This window comes from Chiloscyllium plagiosum, unplaced genomic scaffold, assembly GCF_037043375.1.
Source record: "Chiloscyllium plagiosum isolate Xiang-an unplaced genomic scaffold, Cpla_swu_hap1 HiC_scaffold_12, whole genome shotgun sequence".
Classification (NCBI taxonomy): domain Eukaryota; kingdom Metazoa; phylum Chordata; class Chondrichthyes; order Orectolobiformes; family Hemiscylliidae; genus Chiloscyllium; species Chiloscyllium plagiosum.
Window position 1 is genome coordinate 75,296,508 of NW_028270150.1, and position 24,521 is coordinate 75,321,028.

At 41.1% G+C, this 24,521-nt stretch overlaps 1 protein-coding gene across 1 annotated transcript in view; it reads left to right on the plus strand.

Annotated features, from left to right (window-relative positions):
* Positions 1-24,521, plus strand: part of drd3 (dopamine receptor D3) — an 84,533-nt gene that overhangs the window by 31,673 nt on the left and 28,339 nt on the right. Inside the window, exon 3 of the mRNA XM_043700640.2 lies at positions 22,271-22,569. Within this exon, the coding sequence (XP_043556575.2) occupies positions 22,294-22,569 (276 nt within the window). The 5' untranslated portion in view covers positions 22,271-22,293. The remainder of the gene's footprint in view (positions 1-22,270; positions 22,570-24,521) is intronic.

A 24,521-nucleotide genomic window follows, 5' to 3' on the forward strand; every position in this document is an offset into this window, starting at 1 on the left:
CAGATATCCCAACCCAATTTACTCCCACCTGCCAGCACCCAGCCCATATCCCTCCAAACCCTTCCTATTCATATACCCATCCAAATGCCTTTTAAATGTTGCAATTGTATCAGCTTCCACCACTTCCTCTGGCAGCTCATTCCATGCATATACCACCCTCTGTGTGAAAAAGTTGCCCCATAGGTCTCTTTTATATCTTTCCCCTCTCACTCTAAACCTATGCTCTCTTGTTCTAGACTTCCTGACCCCAGGGAAAAGACTTTGTCTATTTATCCTATCTATGCCCCTCATAATTGTGTAAACCTCTACAAAGTCACCCCTCAGCCTCCGACACTCCAGAGAAAACAGCCCCAACCAATTTCAGCCTCTCCCCATAGCTGAAATCCTCCAACCCTGGCAACATCCTTGTAAATCTTTTCTGAACCCTTTCAAGTTTCACAACATCGGTGGAAAGGACGATGGATGAGGACTTGCCATCTGAGGTAGTTTGGGCTGAGGTTAGGAATAGGAAAGGTGAGGTCACCCTGTTAGGAGTCTTTTACAGGCCTCCTAATAGTCCTAGAATCATTGAAGAAAGGATTGGGAAGGTGATTCAGGAGATGAGTGACAGTAATAGGGTGGTTGTTATGGGGGACTTTAACTTTCCTGATATTGATTGGGAAAGCTATAGCTCAAGTTCGTTAGATGGGTCAGTGTTTGTTCAATGTGTGCAGGAGAGTTTCCTGACACAATATGTAGACAGGCCAACAAGAGGTGAGGCCATACTGGATTTGGTTCTGGGTAACGAACCAGGCCAGGTGTTAGAATTAGAGGTAGGTGAGCACTTTGGGGATAGTGACCATAATTCGGTGATTTTTACACTCGTGATGGAGAGGGATAAGTGTGTACTACAGGGCAAGAATTATAGCTGGGGTAAGGGAAATTATGATGCGGTGAGGCATGACTTAGGATGTGTGGCTTGGAAAAGTAGACTCCAAGGCAAGAGTGTAAATGATATGTGGAACTTGTTCAAGGGGCAACTATTGAGTGTCCTTGATAATTATGTACCTGTCAGGCAGGAAGGAAAGGGTCGTGCGAGGGAGCCGTGGTTTAATAAGGAATTGGAATCCCTTGTTAAATGGAAGAGGGCGGCCTATCTCAAGATGAGACGTGAAGGTTCAATTGGGGCGATTGAGAGTTATAGGGTAGCCAGGAAGGACCTGAAGAGAGAGCTAAAAGCAGCAAGGAGGGGACATGAAAGGTCCTTAGTAGATAGGATTAGGGAAAACCCTAAGGCTTTCTATAGGTATGTTAGGAATAAAAGAATGACTAGGGTAGGAATAGGTCCAGTCAAGGATAGTAGGGGGAAGTTGCGTGTGGAGGCGGAAGAGATTGGGGAGACACTGAATGAATACTTTTCTTCAGTATTCACTCAGGAACAGGGCATTGTTGTCGATGAGAATACTGAGGCACAAATAAGTAGAATGGATGGCTTTGAGGTATGTAGAGAAGAGGTGTTGGAAATCCTGGAAAAGGTGAAAATAGATAAGTCCCCTGGGCCTGATGGCATTTATCCTAGGATTCTCTGGGAAGCAAGGGAGGAGATTGCAGAGCCATTGGCCTTGATTTTTATGTCCTCTTTGTCTACAGGAGTAGTCCCAGAAGACTGGAGGATAGCAAATGTGGTTCCCTTGTTCAAAAAGGGGAGTAGGGATAGCCCTAGTAACTATAGGCCGGTGAGTCTCACTTCTGTTGTGGGCAAAGTCTTAGAGAGAATTGTAAGGGATAGGATTTATGCACATCTAGATAGGAATAATGTGATCAAGGATAGTCAGCATGGTTTTGTGAAGGGCAAGTCGTGCCTCACAAACCTTATTGAATTCTTTGAAAAGGTGACGAAGGAGGTTGATGAGGGGAAAGCGGTAGATGTGGTATATATGGATTTTAGTAAGGCGTTTGATAAGGTTCCCCATGGTAGGCTACTGCAGAAAATACGGAGATATGGCATTGAGGGTGAGTTAGAGGTTTGGATTAGGAATTGGCTGGATGGAAGAAGACAGAGGGTAGTAGTTGATGGCAAAGTTTCTTCATGGAGTGCCGTCACTAGCGGTGTTCCGCAAGGATCTGTTTTGGGACCATTGCTGTTTGTCATTTTTATAAATGACCTGGAAGAGGGGTTAGAAGGTTGGGTGAGCAAGTTTGCGGATGATACGAAAGTCGGAGGAGTTGTTGACAGTGAGGAAGCATGTGGCAGGTTACAGCAGGATATAGAGAAGCTGCAGAGCTGGGCAGAAAGGTGGCAGATGGAATTCAATGTAGCTAAGTGCGAGGTGATTCACTTTGGGAAGAATAACAAAAAGATGGGGTACTGGGCTAATGGTCGGATACTTGGTAGTGTGGATGAGCAGAGGGATCTTGGTGTCCATGTACACAGATCTCTGAAAGTTGCCACCCAGGTAAATAGTGCGGTGAGGAAGGCATATGGCGTACTGGCTTTTATTGGTAGAGGAATTGAGTTCCGGAGTCCTGAGGTCATGATGCAGTTGTATAAGACTCTGGTACGGCCGCATCTGGAATATTGTGTGCAGTTTTGGTCGCCATACTATAGGAAGGATGTGGAGGCATTGGAACGGGTGCAGAGGAGGTTTACCAGGATGTTGCCTGGTATGGAAGGAAAATCGTATGAGGAAAGACTGAGGCACTTGGGGCTGTTTTCACTAGAGAAAAGAAGGTTTAGGGGTGACTTGATTGAGGTGTACAAGATGATTAGGGGGTTAGATAGGGTCGACAGTATGAACCTTTTCCCGCGTATTGAGTCGGGTATTACAAGGGGGCATAGCTTTAAATTAAGGGGGGGTAGATATAGGACTGATGTTAGGGGTAGGTTCTTCACTCAGCGAGTCGTTAGTTCATGGAATGCCCTGCCAGTAACAGTGGTGGACTCTCCCTCTTTATGGGCATTTAAGAGGGCATTGGATAGGTATATGGAGGATAGTGGGTTAGTGTAGTTTAGGTGGGCTTGGATCGGCGCAACATCGAGGGCCCAAGGGCCTGTACTGCGCTGTATTCTTCTATGTTCTATAACATCTTTCCGATAGGAAGGAGACCAGAATTGCCCGCAATATTCCAACAGTGGCCTAACCAATGTCCTGTACAGCCCAACATGACGTCCCAACTCCTGTACTCAATTCTCTGACCAATAAAGGAAAGCACCTTCTTCACTATCCTATCTACCTTCGACTCCACATTCAAGGAGCTATGAACCTGCACTCCAAGGTCTCTTTGTTCAGCAATACTCCCTAGGACCTTATCATTAAGCATATAAGTCCTGCTAAGATTTGCTTTCACAAAATGCAGCATCTCACGTTTATCTAAATTAAACTACATCTGCCACTTTTCAGCCCATTGGCCCATCTGATCAAGATCTTGTTGTAATCTGAGGTAACCTTCTTTGTTGTCCACTACACCTCCAATTTTGGTGTCATCTGCAAACTTACTAACTATACCACTTATGCCCACATCCAAATCATTTATGAAATGAAAAGTAGTGGACCCAGCACCAATCCTTGTGGCACTCCACTGGTCACAGGCCTCCAGTCTGAAAAACAACCCTCCACCACCAGCCTCTGTTTTCTGCCTTCAATTCAGTTCTGTATCCAAATGGCAAGTTCTCCCTGTATTCCATGTGATCTAACCTTGCTAATCAGTCTCCCATGGGGAACCTTGTTGAATGTCTTATTGAAGTCCATATAGATCACATCTACCACTTTGCCCTCATCAATCCTCTTTGTTACTTCTTCAAAAAACTCAATCAAGTTTTTGAGACATGATTTCCCATGCACAAATCCATGTTGACTATCTCTAATCAGTCCTTCCCTTTCCAAATACATGTACATCCTGTCCCTCCGGATTCCTTCCAACAACCTTCCCACTAATGATGTCAGGCTCACTGGTCTATAGTTCCCTGGCTTGTCCTTACCACCTTTCTTAAACAGTGGTACCACGTTCGCCAACCTTTTATTTTTACCGAAGTCATATTAGAAATCTAGTTTGTTTTGAAAGAGCTTACTTTCTCATCAAAATAAAATTTACTGTATTTTCCTCATGGTAAATACTCTAACAACAGATTTGTTCAGTTGTCTGTTTATACAAAAACTGATGATACTCAAGAGTGCCCATTTTCCTACTGTCCAAACTTGTTATCCAGTTGGTTTTCAATTAGTTCTCTACATATCTGCCATTAAGGTATTAGCATCTCTTATGGGTGGATACTATTGTTGCTATGGTGTGAATTTGCCTCTAAATGTGTATTTTACCCAATCTGGCAATGTCTGTTCTCTGCTGCAATGTAAGAAACTGTGTATGGATATTTTGAATTAAAGAATCCAACAGACATTTATTACAACAAAATATTGAGGATAAACATTACATTCCTCAGGCACTGCCCTAATTGGCAATCCAGTCAAATTAATCAAAGCAAGTTTCTGCTATTTGTTTTGATTTGGCACCTTTATTGAGATATTTAAAATTTAGTTGGTTTTTATAGGTCCAAAGACTCTATTGCATTGTTTAAAAGTTTTAAAAATTATGAATATTTAATTTGCTGTCAAACTGCTCAGTGGTGGATCAACGGAATTTGTGTGTAGTCCTGTACAATTTTCTCAAAAGCCATTTCCAGTCACTAGAAATTAGATTACTCACAGGTAGTGGCTCAGATATTCATTGAAAACACTCATTTTTGTGATGAATCCACTTCATCACATTGTACCAGCTTGTGACTCTCAAATGTATCAAGATGGACTGCAGCAGTTAAGCCAGCTCCCCATCACTACCTCAAGGGAAAGTAGGGGTGAGCAACAAATGCTGATCTAGCCAGTGATGCTCCTAGCCAAGAAAGCATTGAAAAAAGTGTTTTTCTTAATTCAAATGGAGAAAAAGTACATTTCAAAACTTTGCTGATTATGCTGATCGATTGAAGCTCTTACATCTATGATCTTGCCAATAAATTAATGTGTGGGAACTCGAAACATGAAATCACTTCAGTCAGAGTGTGAGCATTTGATGCCTGGATCACCAATTGAGTCTAAAACAAAGCCCGCAGCCCACAGTGTTTTTGGAGAAACATTGCAAATATACAGCCTGCTCTATCCACCAAAATATGTGAGATGATTGTGTACCATGCAGTACTTGAGAACTACAGAGCAGAGAACTACACCAAGTCTAGTAGTAAGATATTATTATGAAAGTTTGAAGATTTTCCCAATTATGCCAAAAGGTAGGAATAAGACCATAAGAAATAGGAAGAGGAGTAGCCCCTCTTGCCTACTCCACCATTCAACAGGATCTACTTCAGGCACAAACTTCTCTTTTCATGCAATTACACACATCAACTCCATATATTTCTCTATCTCCTCTGTAAATACTTTCTAACCTCTACAAATCTCTGGGTAAAGAATTACAGACGTTCACCATCTTCTGGGAGAAGTCTTAAATAAGTACACCTTTATTCTGTTAACTGTTTCATAGTTCGAGATTTCCCAATGAATGGAAACATCTTCTCACCACATACTTGGTCAAACCCCTTCGAATTTTTTATGTTTCAACAGGACCACGCCTCATTAAGGTCTAATTTAGCCATTCTTGATAAGTCAACCCCTTCATCCCAGCAATCTGCTAGGTGAATCTCTTTTGAACTGCCTCTAATGCAAGTATATCCCTTTATAAGATCATTTTTTTTAAATATGGGGATCAAAACTGTACATGGTACTCCACGGCAGCCTCAACAACATCCTGTAACCTGTTGTAACAAGACTTCCTTGCTTTGAAATGTCAACCCCATAGCAATTAAGGCCAAACATTGATAGGAAATGCTTTAGATCAGATCCATTTTCAATGACTTTGAAAAGCAGACAAACTTGGAACTTCTGCTTGGGGAAGGTTGAATTAGAATATTAGACATGGCAAGTATTAGTCCAAAACATGCAATAAGATAGTGGTATTACAGTAAGCGTAGGTTCATTGATTGGAACTTTGTTCATCGTAGAAGTTGAGATTATTTATATAAAAGCTGTAAATGCATTCCATTAACTATATTTAGAATTTCTTGAAACCTGCGCATTTAAAGCAGATTCAATCCCACATTGAGGTCCCAATCGCCCAGACTTGAAGTTACTTGTGTAATTGATGCACAGCTAACAAATTGTTATCCTTTGCCAGTTCTACTGGTGCACCAATGACTGATTGTTCATTTTAGAATGAAAAATCAATCGGATTATCTTACATGCAACTGAGAAAATTGGGCCTGCAACCTTGCTGTAGGATATCTCTTCAATGTCCTTTGTCTGCCCTGCCTCTTGTCATAACAGCTCTTCAGCTATTGTTCAGCATTTTGTGACACTTTGATTTTAAACTGCAAATTATAGATTTCTGCCAAGACAGAATGTAACCAACTGTTTGGAGGTGACAATTACCTACAGCATTAACTTCGCCCCAGTTCTGATTCTTCACTAATGTATTTGGAAGGAAATGCAAGTGAAATGGAAATTAAGATGGATTTGCAAACCTAAACAGCATAAATGCAAGTTACATTAATATTGAAAATAAACTCATGGCAAATTTCAGCAATTTTCTATTGTTTTCTTTTTTACATTTAGCATAACAACCTTGCTATATTTCTCAAAGGACTATCAAAGTATTTGCATATTATTGTGATGTATTTTGATGAATCGTTAACAAGGTGCTTGCCATAGCAACACAGCAAGATGCAGAAATGTGTGTGCTTTCCAGAAGAAATAAAATCAGCACTAAAGTTATTTTAAAACAAGGGATTTAGTAACTACAGTATTGTGAACAGCTATTTCAGATATCTACTCTCCATGAGAAAACTTGATCACAAATTATATATCCATGAAACTTTTTAAATATTTTATTTAGTACACATAATTCTAAGAGGAGATTATGTTAAAAAGCTTATTTCTTTTCTTGTATGTTACATTGTGATACAAAAATATATAAGGATCAGCTGTGCAAGTTCCTATCATTAGTAATGCGAAACTGGGATTCTCACATTGTTCAATTTTGCCAATGTGCCAATTTTGGGTGCAGCTTGAAAAGGGGCCTCTAACCGAGAAAATGTGGACATAAATTGAAAGAATAGTACCTTCAAATTTGTGAGATTCTCAAGTTTTCAGATTAAGTTCCTCCTTCAACATCACTTGTAAAAGAACAGTGTACATGTGTGCTGAGCATTTAAGACCTACTTAATTCTGCTTCTTAAAAGCTGTTTTCCTTCTTCAAGCTACACCTACAAATAATAGGGCTGTATTTCCTCAACATTTTCACCAGGTGTCCATCTTTAATATGGCAGAAGTTATTTGATTTGGAATGGCTCAATGTGAGAAAGCTGGGTTCTGATTTAAATTGGGATTTACTGCTCAGCCCCATTCCTTTGGAAGGCCAATGCTGAGGAGGATGCAGGACTTCACTGGTTCTTCCTGTTTTACTGACTGACAAAAGTCTGGCTACGAACAACATTGAAATCCAGATACTCTCTGATTATTGCATCAGTGACTTGGGTAGACACACAGTATGGATAGAGTGACGAACTTCTCTGAATCGACCTTCTGTTAATGCCTGCAGGCATGTCTCAAGTGGCAGACTCACATTGTAAAAAGCTTTAGTTAGGTCTATAAATAGTCTACATACGTCCTGATATGGTGCATGAGTCTATAGTACAATGCCAGTTATGGTTGACTCCAAGTGCCTATCTGGAATAAGCATGGCATTAAGCTGAAGACTAGAAGCAAGCTCCAACAGACTATTGTCCTTACCCCGCTCTATATTGCACAGAATCCTGAGTTGGTGCTACTGCTGCCTCATGAGAATTCTGCAGTGGTCAGCCAAGACACCTATGGTCTGTAATAACAATTCACTAGCAGTTGAAAATCACAAACAACAATCAACAGCATTGAGAGCACCCTCTATAAAATTCAACTTCAGTCAGCAGATTATGCCTCCCCACTTGAATAAATACAGGATCACTGCACATATTTGATATGTGGAATTGACTTGGAGGTGGTCAGCACAAATGATGTATGGTCACTATAATAAAAGCACATTACCAACCTCTGCATTGCTGAGCACTTGCAAAAGCACAGGAGCTGACCAGCCATTGGAGACTGTAGTAAGATTAATTTGATGTAAAATCAATCAGCTAGATTTGCTGCCACCATCTTGTTTTAGGGAGATCTGTTTGGTCTGGTGTGGTAGAAGAAAACCACCAAGTAGTCTGACAAGAAGAGCCTCTCGTCTTAAATAATATGTAGTTTATTGCATAATAACAACTAGATACAAGTTATATTGGTGTGATAGACATTACAGACATAACGAGGAGACCTCAATGTTACTCCTTCAAGATTCAAAGATGTCCTGTCAGAATCCTTTTGAAACATCATCATTGTAGGCATTGCAACAGAGACTAACATTGAAACTTGGTTCAACAAGATTCAGTGCCAAAAGTACAACATCCACTTGCCCAGAGGAAGGCATTACTCCTGGAGCTATCCCAAACACCCACAAAGACATAATGAACTGTCTGTTCTGTGGACATTCATGCCAATACCATTTTCAGTCTTCAGGCATCAGAGAACCCACAGAAGGCATTCATCTCTCGAATTCAAAAAGAGGAGTCTACCACAATGACAGTTGCTGAGATGATGGACCCCTGACCAATCCTCAATATGGATCGACATGTCAAGGCATTCATGGAAATAATCTTCAGAGTTTCTTATTAAGGACAACTGCTGAGAAATGTAATTGAAAGTTCATTTTGTTAAGTCATGTCTCTTAATATTGAAATGATAACACTCCCATTACACTAGACACATTTGGTTAAGGTTTGTGTCAGATTGGTCAGGAGAAAGTGAGGTCTGCAGATGCTGGAGATCAGAGCTGGAAATGTGTTGCTGGAAAAGCGCAGCAGGTCAGGCAGCATCCAGGGAACAGGAGAATCGACGTTTCGGGCATAAGCCCTTCTTCAGGAATGAGGAAAGTTTGTCCAGCAGGCTAAGATAAAAGGTAGGGAGGAGGGACTTGGGGGAGGGGTGTCAGAAATGTGATAGGTGGAAAGAGGTCAAGGTGAGGGTGATAGGTCAGACTGGGGTGGGGGCGGAGAGGTCGGGAAGAAGATTGCAGGTTAGGAAGGCGGTGCTGAATTTGATGGATTTGACTGAGACAGGGTGGGGGGAAGGGAAATGAGGAAACTGGTGAAATCCGAGTTCATCCCTTGTGGTTGGAGGGTTCCTAGCCGGAAGATGAGGCGTTCTTCCTCCAACCGTCGTTTTGTTGTGGTCTGACGATGGAGGAGTCCAAAGACCTGCATATCCTTGGTGGAGTGGGAGGGGGAATTGAAATGTTGAGCTACAGGGTGGTTGGGTTGGTTGGTCCGGGTGTCCCAGAGGTGTTCTCTGAAATGCTCCGCAAGTAGCCGGCCTGTCTCCCCAATATAGAGGAGGCCACATCGGGTGCAGAGGATGCAATAGATGATATGTGTGGAGGTGCAGGTGAATCTGTGGCGGATATGGAAGTTTCCTTTGGGGCCTTGGAGGGAGGTGAGGGGGGAGGTGTGGGCGCAAGTCTTGCACCTCCTGCGGTTGCAGGGGAAGGTACCGGGAGTGGAGGTTGGGTTGGTGGGGGGTGTGGATCTGACGAGGGAGTCACGGAGGGAGTGGTCTTTACGGAATGCTGATAGGGGAGGGGAGGGAAATATATCTTTGGTGGTGGGGTCCATTTGGAGGTAGCGGAAATGACGGCGGATGATGCGCTGTACATGGAGATTGGTGGGGTGGTAGGTGAGGACCAGTGGGGTTCTGTCCTGGTGGCGGTTGGAGGGGCGGGGTTCAAGGGCGGAGGAGCGGGAAGTGGAAGAGATACGGTGGAGGGCATCGTCGACCATGTCGGGGGGGAAATTGCGGTCCTTGAAGAAGGAGGCCATCTGGGTTGTGCGTTTTTGGAACTGGTCCTCCTGGGAGCAGATGCGGTGGAGTCGAAGGAATTGGGAGAATGGGATGGCGTTTTTACAGGGGGCAGGATGGGAGGAGGTGTAGTCCAGGTAGCTGTGGGAGTCGGTCGGTTTGTAGTAGATGTCCGTGTTGATTCGGTCACCTGAGATAGAAATAGAAAGGTCGAGGAAGGGGAGGGAGGAATCTGAGACTGTCCAGGTGAATTTGAGGTCGGGGTGGAAGGTGTTGGTGAAATGGATGAACTGTTCAACCTCCTCGTGGGAGCACGAGGCAGCGCCGATACAGTCATCGATGTAGCGGAGGAAAAGGTGGGGGGTGGGGCCAGTGTAGTTGCGGAAGATGGATTCTTCGTAGCATTGGTTGGTATAATGATTGAATTTTTAACTTATTTCTCCTGACCAAAAATCAAGAGAATGATTTATAACAATTAGTTTTACACCCATTCTGATTATGCTATCTACTGAAGTCAATAATGAGAATATCGGGTAGAGTGTGAAACTGACATTGCACCCTATCTTGTGGGGTTTTTTGCCCAGAAAGTGAGTTAACACCACCCCCACCCCCACCACCCCCAATGTATCTCTTAAATTTAAGTTCAGGACAATTTATCACAGGGTGTTAGTATAGTTTTCCTGTGTATATACCTTTATATTGTGGAGATTTTATTTTGTATTTGTATTTGTCATAATTCCCAGTGGTTATGTACTTGTGGTTTAGGGTGTTGGGTTTCTGAAGAATGGAGGAGGGGAGGAGGCCGAGTTTTGTGGGGATTAAACTTGCCTGGTAATACATATTTTGGGAATGAAAGGGTATGATATTTAGCGTTATAATGCAGGAAGGGGAATATGTATTCATTATTTCTAAAGACAGTGAAAGCATAGTCCATATTACAGAATTGGGAAGTTGTCTGTTCTCTTGATCACCACTTGTTCTGAAACATTCATGACCTAAAATCCCTCAATCAAAAACAGTTCTTCTTCTTTGGTTCTTCCAAAGACTTCTATCTCCATTGTTCCCCACTTACAAACCCTGGTCCCCTTGACCCTTATTCTTCTCCTTTCCCCCAAATTCCATTTCTCAGATTCGTGTTCTTCTTCCCCCAAACTGCAGCAGTCTTGCAGCCATCAGAAATATTCATCCCTTTGACTTGAGTTGATTGATATGTTCCATACTGCCACCTCGTTCCTAAAGGATTCCTTTTATAATAATGAAGGAAATTATTTTCGAAAGTGTTTCACTTCTGCAGGCCAGCATATAATTCAATTTAATAGAATGAGTTCACCCAATGAGCTAACAATATCTTTAGCCTTCTTTACCATTTTTTCATGTGATAACTCTATTCTACCCAGTTAAAACTGCACAATGGGCTTACTAAAATTATGGGTTTCTTCCTCTGAGTTTCATTATCCAATTATTTGAATTTTCTTAGGAGTTTATCTGCAAATTCAAAATGATCAGAGCTATCCATTTTCACCTCGTCATAGTGTGCCTGCATAATAAAGAATCCCTCTCTGTGGGACAAGCAGTCAACTTGTTCTCTTGGCAGTAATCCATTAGAATCCCTCCTCAGTGACTGTTGCCAGTCAGAAGTAATGGTTTGGAGGTGCTGGTGTTGGACTGGGGTGGTCAAAGTTAAAAATCAGGTAAAAACAATGACTACAGATGCTGGAAACCAGATTCTGGATTAGTGGTGCTGGAAGAGCACAGTAGGTCAGGCAGCATCCAAGGAGCAGTAAAATCGATGTTTCAGGCAAAAGCCATTTATCAGGAATAAAGGCAGAGAGCCTGAAGCGTGGAGAGATAAGCTAGAGGAGGGTGGGGGTGGGGAGAGAGTCGCATAGAGTACAATAGGTGAGTGGGGGAGGGGATGAAGGTGATAGGTCGGGGCGGGGGGGAGGGTGGAGTGGATAGTTGGAAAAGAAGATAGGCAGGTAGGACAAGTCATGGGGACAGTGCTGAGCTGGAAGTTTGGAACTGGGGTGAGGTGGGGGAAGGGGAAATGAGGAAACTGTTGAAGTCCACATTGATGCCCTGGGGTTGAAGTGTTCCGAGGCGGAAGATGAGGCGTTCTTCCTCCAGGCGTCTGGTGGTGAGGGAGCGGCGGTGAAGGAGGCCCAGGACTTTCATGTCCTCGGCAGAGTGGGAGGGCGAGTTGAAATGTTGGGCCACAGGGCGGTGTGGTTGATTGGTGCGAGTGTCCCAGAGATGTTCCCTAAATCGCTCTGCTAGTTAAAAATCATACAACACCAGGTTATACACCCAACAGGTTTATTTGGAAGCACTAGCTTTTGAAGCACTGCTTCTTCATCAGATGGTTGTAGAAAATAAGATCATACTCACAGAATTTATAGCCAAAGGAGTCCAGCTTCACAGAGATATGATACAGTAAACAATCTTAGATTAAAGCTTTCATCTTTTATAATGGGATATGCTGGTTTCTGTTCTTTGTTATGTAAATCCCACAACTTTTTTTACATTACATTCTCAAGATAGCTCAGCTTTTTAAACAATAGGTATAAAGTGTGTCCCAGTGCTACATCAGATTGACTCTGTATAGTTTTACAAAGTTTTACATGGATTCATGCAGCAAAATAAAACGTAATTCTGCAAAAAACAAATTAATCCCATAAATTTATATGTGTGCACTTGTAGGAGTGACAGATTGTGTGTGTGTATATATGATGGGGTATGTGTGAGAGGGTGTGTGTGTCAGTGTGAGTGCATATGAGAGAGAGAGCTTGTTTATGAGGGGGGAGGATCTGCATGGGTGTGTGATACATAGGTGTGTGTGTGTGAGAGAGAGAGAGACACACAGAATGTGTATAATGTAGTGGAGTCACCTGTAGTGTGATATGAACCCAAGGTCTGGGTGAGGCCATCCCCATGGGTACCAAACTTTGCTATCAGCTTCTGCTCAGCCACTCTGCATTATTGTTTGTCCTGAAGTCCACCTTGGAGGATGGTCCTGAAGGTATAAGGCCGAATGTCCTGGACCGCTGAAGTGTTCCTGGACTGGGAGGGAACACTCCTGCCTGGTGATTGTTATGCAGTGTCTATTCATCTGTTTTGTTGTGTTTGTTCGGTTTCCCCAATGTCCCATGCCTCAGGGCATCCTTGTCCGCGGCGTATGAGATAGACCATGTTGGCCGAGTGACATGAGTACCTGCCATGTACACGGTGGGAGGTGTCCCCACGTGTAATGGTGTTACCCATGTTGATACTCTGACATGTCTTGCAGCTGTTGCTGTGGCAGAGTTTTACGATGTTGTTCTGAAGGCTGGGCAGCTTGCTACTAATCATGATTTATTAAAGGTTTGGTGGTTGTTCAAAGGCAAGAAGAGGAAGTACTGGGAAGGTCTTGGCAAGGTGCTCATTCTCATCGATAATATGTTGCAGGCTGAGAAGAACATGGCATAGTAAATGATACATGTAAACTATTAGCAAATACTAACTGCCTGAAATGTACTTCCTTTTTATATGCGTAACAGCTCCAGAATGTTGTCATTCAAAGCTTTTAACATATATTTTTACTTACAGTAAGCCCTGATTTAGACGACATTGTATCTGCCATTCTCTGATTATGATTTAAATTTAATGTAATTGGGTAGAGTGGTGAACATGACAAATGCTATGACTAGCTCATAATTGTGGAGGACCAAATATAACCTTCAAGATTGCTTCAACAGACTTTGAAAAAATATTGGTGTATGATTTAATAATCCCATCTACATTGCTAAGCAACAAAATAGGCATTAGGCCAGTCTTTAAATTAACTTAATAAGAAAACATAAATGCCAGGTCTTTGTAGTCTGTCTAAAAAAGCAAGGTCTTATGCAAATGAAAACTTTAAAATCTCTGACTTTGTCAACAGTTATGGATTGAGCAAACTAATATGAATTCTTCAATCTCTGTGTATTGTATTTGATTTGACTTGATTTATTGATATTTACATGATCCTACATGACAGTTATGTGACAAACCACCAGCTTGGCAAGCAAACCAACAGCCATATGACAGTCCATCGTAGAAGATAGCAGCTCTATTTAAAAAGGATCTTCCTTGCAGTAACCCAGATTTTTAGACCAAGCAACTTCTTTTTGACAAGTTCTGAATCTGTAGGCATTGGTCTAGCTTCTGTGGAGTGGTATACAACTCGTCTCCACTTTTTTAAAATTCTCAATCTGCTCATATATCTGTGTCAAGTGTGTAAGGTTTTTACCTCCGCTTGATGAGCAAGTTGAATGTCTTCAATTCACCTTTTTTTGGATGTCTTCCTGGAGAACTAGACATTTTCACATCCTCAGTTGTGAGTCTAGAGGATTTACATATCATTATCTCTGTCACTGGTATTTCCTCTCTAGAAGACAAAGTTTGAAATATTGCTCTTGAGCTTGTGTTGACTCATCATCTGGCATCAAAGTTAAATCTGCCAAATCAATTTGTTCAATGGAATATTTTGCTATCTGAATAACTACAATTAGATCTTTCTCAGAGAGGTAAAGTGGATTGTACTGCTTATTCTTGTGTTTTTTTTTTGTATTTGTTTCTCTGGCAAGTTCTATAATGATAGGAATGGATAACATTGCCACCATTCCTGCATTGTCACACATTTCCTTCCTTTTGAAAGTATGGAACAATGTTGTTATACCAACACAGGTAATGTTAATAGATTCTTCCTGCTCTTTGGGTTCTGTCATGAGTCTAGAAATCCCAATGAAATCTGCTACTGGTTGTCATTTGTTTCATTAGTTAACAGGAGTTTATTACCAGACCAGTTGCTCCCTTAGAACTCACTTCTGTTACCTCAAGAATGTTGAGGTTACGTGTTGGAAAATTCTGGAAATCTGCCGTAGCAACAGAAAAAGCTTGAAATCTTTTGTGGAGGCAATATCTGTGGAGAATTAACATGCCTGATCTATGGTTGATTGCCTAATCACCAATCTTAAAGATTTTTTTTTCTCTACAGATTCTACTTGACCTCTGAGTATATCCAGCATTTTTTTTTGCTTTTATCTCTGTCTCCATATCTATTTTTCCTTCTTTAAGACTCTCCTCAAATACCTCTCCTTTTCTTCCAACCTAACCTCTCCTTATGTGGCTTAGTGTCTTATTTGTTTTTATAATGCTATTGCAGAGTGCCTTGCAGTCCTGTCCAACATCAAGGACATTATATAAATTGTTGCTGTTTTGTCCTACAGTTTTTAAAATGAAATGTAAAAAACTCCTTCCTCACCAATCTTCAACAGGTTGCTGTATTACGTCCCTTAACCCTCTATCTTTTTCAATTATTGGTCTCTCAATAAAATAAGTTACAGAGACAGACCTAACAACATTTCTTTCATTGGTCTTTGTTCCTTTGAGATTACACAGGGGTTGTGTACAGCACGTTGGGGATTCTAAGGCTGTGCTTTATTGTTGTTTTATGATTTTCATGAATTTGATCTCATTAATGTCACTGAGATATTTAATGTTGCGTAATATCTGCACGATGTTTCTTGGCACTGTGAATGAAATTACAACATAAAATGAAATGACTGTTATTAAGATCATAAAATCATTCAGCACAGAAGGAGCTTTTATACCAAATTGTGCTTGTGCAACTTCTTTAAAAAAAAAACTGTTCAATTACTCCCCTTCTCTGCTCTTCCCCATGGATCTCATGCCTGCTCGTATTCCCATAACGGGATTTCTCTGCTGACTTCAGTTGCTGTGTGGGAGCGTCTTGGAGAAATAACAAAAAATAAAGTAAATGTAAAATAAATACTGCTACGCAAATATATGGATATTGGGCAGAATTTTGAATTGTCCATGAGGGTGAGGGTAGTCATTATCAAATTTTGGAAGCAGCATGTTTGGGTGATGTATCAGCCTTCCAATGCCTCAGGACAATTGCAGTTTTCAAAGGGAGGGAAAAGGCACAGGGAGCAGGCAATTCCACACTTCTTCAACTACATTTGCTGTTAAGCCTGTTGCAGAGTTAAAGACCTGGCCTGAGACAGAGAGAAACAGACTTTCAAAGATGAGAATGGGAAAAGCAAATAGCTTGGCGTATTATACACGGAAGTGAGGGCCCCAATAAGAAACTGTTATTTACCGCTGTCGGGAGAAAAATAGTCAAAAATAGGTGCTAATATAATGACAAAGTTGCCATCATTTGAGCAGAACGCATTCAGCAGCTAACGAGAAAGTCTTTGGACAGTTTTGTGGACTGTCCAAATTGAGCATGCTAATTTTCTGTTTTCCTGTCTGCTTCATTTCACAAGAAAAAGACAAAGACCAGTCATGGTGACCAGCTGCCTCTGAAAGCCATCATAATTATCATTGGAGCTGATCTGATTGTTGGACAAGTTAGATTTGCGGACTGAAATCAACCTTGATAGATCAAACAACATGATACTGTAGATTTGGTCTTAACAATAAAACAAAATTATTACACTAAGATAAAATAAAATAAACAAGCTGTTTATATATTTCATAATGTGAAATATTTTGAAACAAACAGTAAAAATACAATTGCATATATCCTAGCATAATCATTTTACAATGCTCAAAACTCAGAGAGAGTTCCCTTCTCTGACACATCTTTGGGATTGATTTAACTGTTTCTTCCAATTCCCAGGTCTGAGAGTTTGATAGCCTCATCCTTGAATATTCACACAACAGAGCGTAGGCCTTTTCAGTGTCTAAATGCCCCTTTAATTTTCTAACCAACCACTTCTGGTCTGGAATTTACAAATTAAAATCCCTACATTTTGGTAATCTATTTCCTAACTTTTTCTAACTAATTCCTTTCACCAAGAGAAACAGTTTGATATATCTATCTTCAACCAGGACTTTAGTAAGTTGAGCAAAGTGTTTTCCAAGCTATGGTTTTCTTCCCTAAACAAAGAAAGTCAATTCCCAACTGAAAGCAGTGACCTTCAATGTTTACCCTGTCCACTCATAAAATTCTCTCAAGCAAACAAATTTGCATTATTGCTCCTGGAACTCTTCCTCTCACACTGGTTAGAAAAGTAATAATTTCATAAATATTGAGCAGTTAAACATTAAACTGGTGCATACGCATAGATCAAAACCCATATGCCACTATTTCAAAATCCAACCGCTAAGAAAATGACATTAAAATATAGATAAATCACACACTTCATGTTACTCCATTGAAAACTATCTTCTGCTGTAGGCAGTGTAGAAAGCTATTAATTGGGCACCAAAGCTGACTCCAGACCAATTATGACATTTGCATTTTAAAATTGTGTTATTGATTTGAATACACCATGTGGTTAGAAGTGGGCTGTCATTGGGTTCCCCACCCTGGATTTAAAGTTCAGCTCAGTGTTGCTTAACTGCATTGGTTAGGTCTTTAATATTTCAGCAATGAGTTCAGATTTGTTGAGACCAAAACTTTTAGTTTATGAATATAAAGTTTTAAGTGTGGAGATTATACTATATATTTATTTTCTCCTCAGGAATTTGATATCGTTAAGATTTCAAGCCTAGGCTGAAATGGACAAGAGCTAACAAAGTTAGATAATTCATAGAATAGAATTATAAAGGAGTATCGCACAAAGGGAGGATTCTATCTATCAGGTGTACACAAATGCTTATAAATTTATCATCCAATTTTTGAACAATGGTTTAACATTTGTATTCCTTCATTTCTCTGCCACCATCTCTTGACATAAGAAGGATTAGAAGATGTTGTCCAGAGGCTTTGTAACTTTTATCCTTAATTCCCTCAGCATCCTAAATTTGATTTCCCAAATTACGCAAACAGACTTTTAATGCATCTGAAATCAAATGTGTAGCTTAATTAAAATATCAATTATGAAGCACTTTTCTCCTTTGTATAGGGTCAGCATCAATGTATACAATTCAGTCATGGCTTGGATGGAGAGCAGAGCACTTTCAACTTGTTCTTAAAATGTGTCTTAAAGTCTATTTTACATCAATGTGACTGTATTTCCTGTTTCTCACAGTATCCATTCTGACCATCTTTCTCTGCATAAATGTTTAATTTTGTGTTACAATTTCATGTTCTGTGCCCAGAAATAAACTTTCAAACTATATCTTTCACCATTTGATTTATTTTAAAATCCAAGTGTTTGGGGTGGAATGTCAGTGTGATAATCTTCACTGATGACAAGTGCTTGCATTTTTGTAGCACCATCAGCCTAGCCTGAAGTTCATCACAGAGTGACAACAAATGAAATGAAATTTGAATGCAAGCTCCATGAAGAGATGTTGAAACAGATGCTGAGAGTTTGATCAAAGATACAGGTTTTAAAGAATATGTAAATGAGTAAAGGAAAAGAGAGCATGCAGAATCTTACCAGGTTCTCAGTGATATGGACTATGGTGAGCTATGTGGCAGAATGGGAAAATGGTCATCTCAACGTTGGGATCATCTTGCTGCAACTTCCTCACTTTGCTCAAATGGTGTGACAGGGACTAGCAAGTTCCCAATTCACACCCTTTATTGTTTATTTAACAGCCTGTTAACTCTCTGCTGGTTGTGATCTTACCAAACTCACCGTATCAACTGCCTGAGTGAAGGCTATCCCCGGACTGGACTAAGGCCTGCTGACAGCTGTGACAAGCTTCCTTGGCTTTGTGTCTGTGCAAAGGGGCACAGTTGTAATATGTGTCTGGTATCTCCAGCTGAAACAGAAAGCACAAAAAAGGCAAGGCAGGGATGCTGTGAGAAGCTAGATGGACTCTGGGAAAACTCGACATGGAATCCAGAGTGAGTACTTGGCACCTTGCCAATTCACTCCTCCGAAAAGATCTCCATTTTGGGCACAGGCACCAACATCCCAGACATGTTCCATGGGCACCAGCCTTAAGCACGGACATTGGCATCCTCTCAGGACCAGCCTCTAAGAACCCATGGCACCTTGCCAATTCACTCACAGGATGTTTCCGCACTTCAATGCTGCCCTGGTAATTCTCATTGTAATGCCGACATTGTGTGCTCAGGGACACATGCAACCAGCTCATGAACTGGAGCAGCCTGTATCTCTGAGCTCTTCACTCGCTGACACAGTGCTCACTCATTCAGAGTCCATCTAGGTTCTCACAGCATCCTGCCTTGCCTTTTTATTTGTGCTTTCTGCCTCAGCTGGAGATACCAGACACATATGACAGCTGTGCCCTTTAGCACAGACACAAAGCCAAGGAAGCTTCTCACAGCTGTCAGCAGGCCTCAGGCCAGTCCAGGGGGATAGCCTTCACTCAGGCCATCCTGGGACAGTAAGAGTATGCATGCCTCTGATACCAGTCCAACCTTGCTTTTTACAATATATATTAATGATATAGAAGATGGTATTAGTAACAACATTAGCAAATTTTGCTGATGATACTAAGCTGGGTGGCAGGGTGAAATGTGAGGAGGATGTTAGGAGATTACAGGGTGACCCGGACAGGTTAGGTGAGTGGTCAGATGCATGGCAGATGCTGTTTAATGTGGATAAATGTATGGTTATCCACTTTGGTGGCAAAAACAGGAAGGCAGATTACTACATAAATGGAATCAATTTAGGTAAAGGGGCAGTACAAAGAGATCTGGATGTTCTTGTACATCAGTCAATGAAGATAAGCATGAAGGTACAGCAGGTAGTGAAGAAGGGTAATAGAATGCTGGCCTTCATAACTAGAGGGATTGAGTATAGAAGCAAAGAGGTTCTTCTGTAGCTGTACAGGGCCCTAGTGAGACCACACCTGGAGTACTGTATGCAGTTCTGGTCTCCAAATTTGAGGAAAGACATTCTGGCTATTGAGGAAGTGCAGCGTAGGTTCACGAGGTCAATTCCTGGAATGGCAGGACTACCTTACGCTGAAAGACTGGAGCTTGTATACCCTTGAGTTTAGAAGACTGAGAGGGGATCTGATTGAGACATATAAGATTATTAAAGGATTGGACACTCTGGAGGCAGGAAACATGTTTCCGCTGATGGGTGAGTGCCGAACCAGAGGACACAGCTTAAAAATATGGAGTAGACCATTTAGGACAGAGATGAGGAGAAACTTCTTCACCCAGAGAGTGGTGGCTGTGTGAAATGCTCTTCCCCAGAGAGCAGTGGAGGCCCAGTCTCTGGATTCATTTAAGAAAGAGTTGGATAAGGAAAGAGCTCTCTTTCATTTAAGGAAAGAGCTCTCAAGGATAGTGGAATCAAGGGTTATGGAAATAAGGCAGGAACAGGATACTGATTAAGGATGATCAGCCATGATCATATTGAATGGTGGTGCAGGCTCGAAGGGCAGAATGGTCTACTCCTGCACCTATTGTCTATTGCTCAGGGCAGTCAGAATCAGAAACCTCTGCTTATGAGGAGCTAAATGATGGGCAGGCATGCCACATCACTCAGCTTTACTTCTTCTGCCCTATTGTGGATGGTTTTGCTGCTGGAATGAGAGAAAGGCAATGAGTGTCAGGGAGCAGAGAGCAGGTGGAGGACATTGACCTTTTTCCTACAGTGCTGGGCATTCCTCCAGATGGCAGAGACTGCTTCAACATGCCTGGAAACTTCAGGCCACGTTGGCATGGTCTGATGCCATAGTTTCCTGTGCTGATGTTGAAGGAAAACGATGACCCTACCTCTACACCATCCCAGCCCAGCAAGAACCCTAGGACCTTGTCCACAAAGTAGAACGCTGACTTTTCCTTGTCTGCTGTGGCTGGGACAGATGTCACAAATCGTGTAGGGCAGCCCTGGGCTGACAGAGCTTACCTAAGCGGACAATATGGCACCAATTCCAGGGATGCCAGTCAATTCCAGGACCTCTAGTGAGTGGCGTGTTGCTCTTGGAACAACATGTGGTAAGATGAGAACAACATGTGGTAAGATGAGGCTGAAACACAGCATTGTTCTCACCATGAGGCCTCAATGGCAGGTTTGGTGAGATACAGCAGGAAAACACCCATTCAATCTTTTGGTAAGGGTCACTTCACCAAACTTAACACTACTCACACATAACCAACAGATGGAATGCTTCAATCAGAAAGACAATGAAGTTTAATCAGAAAATTGTCTTAAGGCCTTGCAACAGAAAGAATGCCACCAGTGATGGAATTATTCAAAATGGAGATATGTGAGCCAGGATTGGAGATAGTGCAGTGGTCTTGGTGGGTTGTAGAGCTGGATGCTATTATTGAGATGGACATGTGGAAAGCGTGGTGACACAGTGGCTCAGTGGTTAGCACTGCTGCCTCACAGTGCCAGGCACCTTGGTTCAATTCCAGCCTCAGGTGACTGTGTAGAGTTTTCACATTCTCTCCTGCTCTGGTTTCCTCCCACACTCCAAAAATGTGCAGGTTAAATGGATTGACCATGCTAAATTGCCTATAACATCCAGGGATGCACAGGCTAGGTGGACTAACCATGGGAAATGCAGGGTTACGGGGATAGAGTAGGGTGGTGGATCTGAATGGAAAGCTCTTTGGAAGGTCAAGTGATCTGCTTCTACACTGTAGGGATTCTAGGAAGATCATGGAGTGAGTTGAATTCAAGGATTAATTGGAATTGCTGCAAAATAGGATAGGCAGTAAAGTTTTTGATGCTTTCAAGTTAATGGTGCATCATGCTGTTTGCACTAAAGAGTTTATACTCAAGCAGGTAATGTTACATATGGTGAGCTGTGACTCTGGGCATGAGGAGGAAAAGCCCCATTTAGATGACTGCCACAAGGTCTACTACAGACCCAATATTTCTGATTTTAAGTAAGATTGATTTCAAATTAAATTAGTTACATATTCATCATACTTGCTTTGTGCCCGGGTCCTTCGACTACTACTCAATAATAGATGTGAAAAGGCTGACAGCTCCCCTGAGATGTATGTTTACAACAGTCACTTGTATTAGCTCACAGAAGAAGGCTGCATAAAGGACCTGCACCTAGATCACTTGTGGACAAAACAACCAACCACAACATACAGGGAATGCAAGCTAGAATGAGTAAGTTTAATGACAAACCGTGATCAGTCATTTTCAAGTTTAATTATCAAAACGTGACAAACTCCTCATGGCATAATTAGAATTACCTTCATCACATATATTGAATGCATTAAATATTCAATTTTAATAGCTTTAAAGATTCTAAGATCACATCATGAGCTGAGCATTGCTTATAACCTACTGGAACTGCACATATTGAATTGAATTGAATTGAATTGAATTGAATTTATTGTCACGTGTACCGAGGCACAGTGACAAGCTTTGTCTTGTGAGTATCTGTCTGAATCAAAGCAAGATGATGGTGTCTCTTTTCTCACCCAGTTTCCTGGATTGTATGGTTCTTGATGGCTTCCTTTGGAATAGTAGTTAGATTTGTCAACCTTACGGATCCTTTCCTGGGATGGCGGAACTCATCATCTGATCATAACCATCCACACAACTACTACGCTCTGTTTTTCTCACCGCTGATCTTTGCCATAATATTTGGGAACGTACTGGTGTGCCTGGCAGTGCTGAGAGAAAAGTCTTTGCAAACGACGACCAACTATCTCGTTGTCAGCTTGGCAGTAGCAGACCTGCTCGTAGCAATCCTGGTGATGCCTTGGGTTGTGTACCTTGAGGTAAGGCCATTGTTTAAAATTTTGATTCACCTATCTATTACTGCACCACATTTGTGATTTTCAAACAATAGCTGATGTTAATATTTTGATTCATAGTTTGGAAGATTTAATTTTAATGACACAGAAGTATACTTAAGTAAACAATCAGTCTGATGGACCTCACCTACTTATTCAGTGCAGCTTACTATAAAGCACTCTGAAACTTGCAATATTTTAATTTGGCCCACTTTTAAACCATGCATATTAAAACTTCAAGCAACTAACAGGTTCAAAGTTATTTACTTTCCATTTGCAATGAAATGCTGTATAATAAATAACCCCTTTTGTTTTATGCAGATATAATATTCCTTCATGAAGTATTGGACATTTAAAACATTTCAATATTTGAAATATCATGTTTAAAATCATCAAACTCATGAATCAGAATGAAATCAGAACAGATTTGAAATTCTATCTCAGTTGAAGTTCTGGAAGTCACCTTGACTTTACTGTTTACCTCTGTCTATCTTCCATTATAGCAATCCAATCAATAGAATTGTGTAGAATGGAAGGATTGCTACATGTTCACAGTCGTGAACATGATGGTGAATTGGTAACACTCCCTCTAATCTATCTTGAAGTCAGATTGCTGTGGATTCAATTCTCACTTCAGGGACTTTGACACATACGTTTAGTTGACACTTCAGGGTATTATCAAGAAAGCAAAGTTGGGTTGAAGGTGTCATTTTTGAGTGAGATATTAAACTAAGGGTGCCCATCTTTCTTCTCAAATGAATGTTAATGATTGCTTGGCACTATTTGAAGCACCAAAATTAATTACTGCCTAGTGTCTTGGTCAATAGTTAACTCTCTCTAACACAATTAAACAGACAATCTCATTGATATTAGTATATTGCTATTTGTGTGACCTTTGCTGTGCTGATGCATTTTCTACATAAAATTATGGCTTCAACAGTGCCATTGCTGTAAACATTTTCTGCTGCTCTGGGGTCAAGCAATGTTTGATAGCAATGCATGATTTTCTTTGCTTAACAAGGTAGGGAATTTTTAAAAAATTGTTCCACATTCATGCACTAAACCAACGGTGTATTCAGTGTCCAGACAATCATTGATGTATTAGCAGCTTGATGTGAACCAGTTAAAGATTAAATTGATGATTTCAATTCTTGATCATTATAATAAAGATTGTACATTTGAATTATGGAAGAACACATTTTGGTCAAGTGAGGCTGAGATTTGTTATATTTTCTGAAAATCGGAAAAGCTACCCTTACAGCACAGCAGAAACATCATAAAAGTGAACATAAACCTGGACTGGGAATTCAAAATAGGTATGTTCCTCTCTCTTTGAGGCTATATGGAATCCTTTTATTAGTAGATTACTTATTTATCCTGAAAGAGTATATTATTTACTGTGTACAGAGCCCTGTATTCTGCATCCCTTTGATGACAATTGCATGCACAAGGACAACTACAAAAGACCTTGTAGTTCGTGAGTTTGAGGAAACAGTGCCAGTTGAGCCAAAGTGAACATGTGAGGAAGAGCAAGTCAATGTGCAGAAGAAGAATTAGAATCTTCGGACTGGATAACCATGTGTCTGCCATTATTGGTCCCCTGTAATTTCTTAAAGGAAGCAATGAAATGAAATTGACCATTGTGTGAAAATTTATAAGTGAATACTTTAGTAGGATAAGACATGAAACAGTTGTCTTTGTTAACGGCAATAGTCCAGTTATTTGTTTGGTTCATGCCATTAGAACAGGAAGAAGCCAGTTAGACCCTTGAGCATGTTCTGACATTCAATGACAAATGGCCGATTTGTGACAAAAACTCCATTACTGGCGTGTGAGTATCTGAAACTGAGGGGCTACCTTATAAAATCATGTGGGACATGGATAGGGTGAATAGCTAAGGTCTTTATCCTATGGTGGGGGATAAGTTTCAGGTGAGG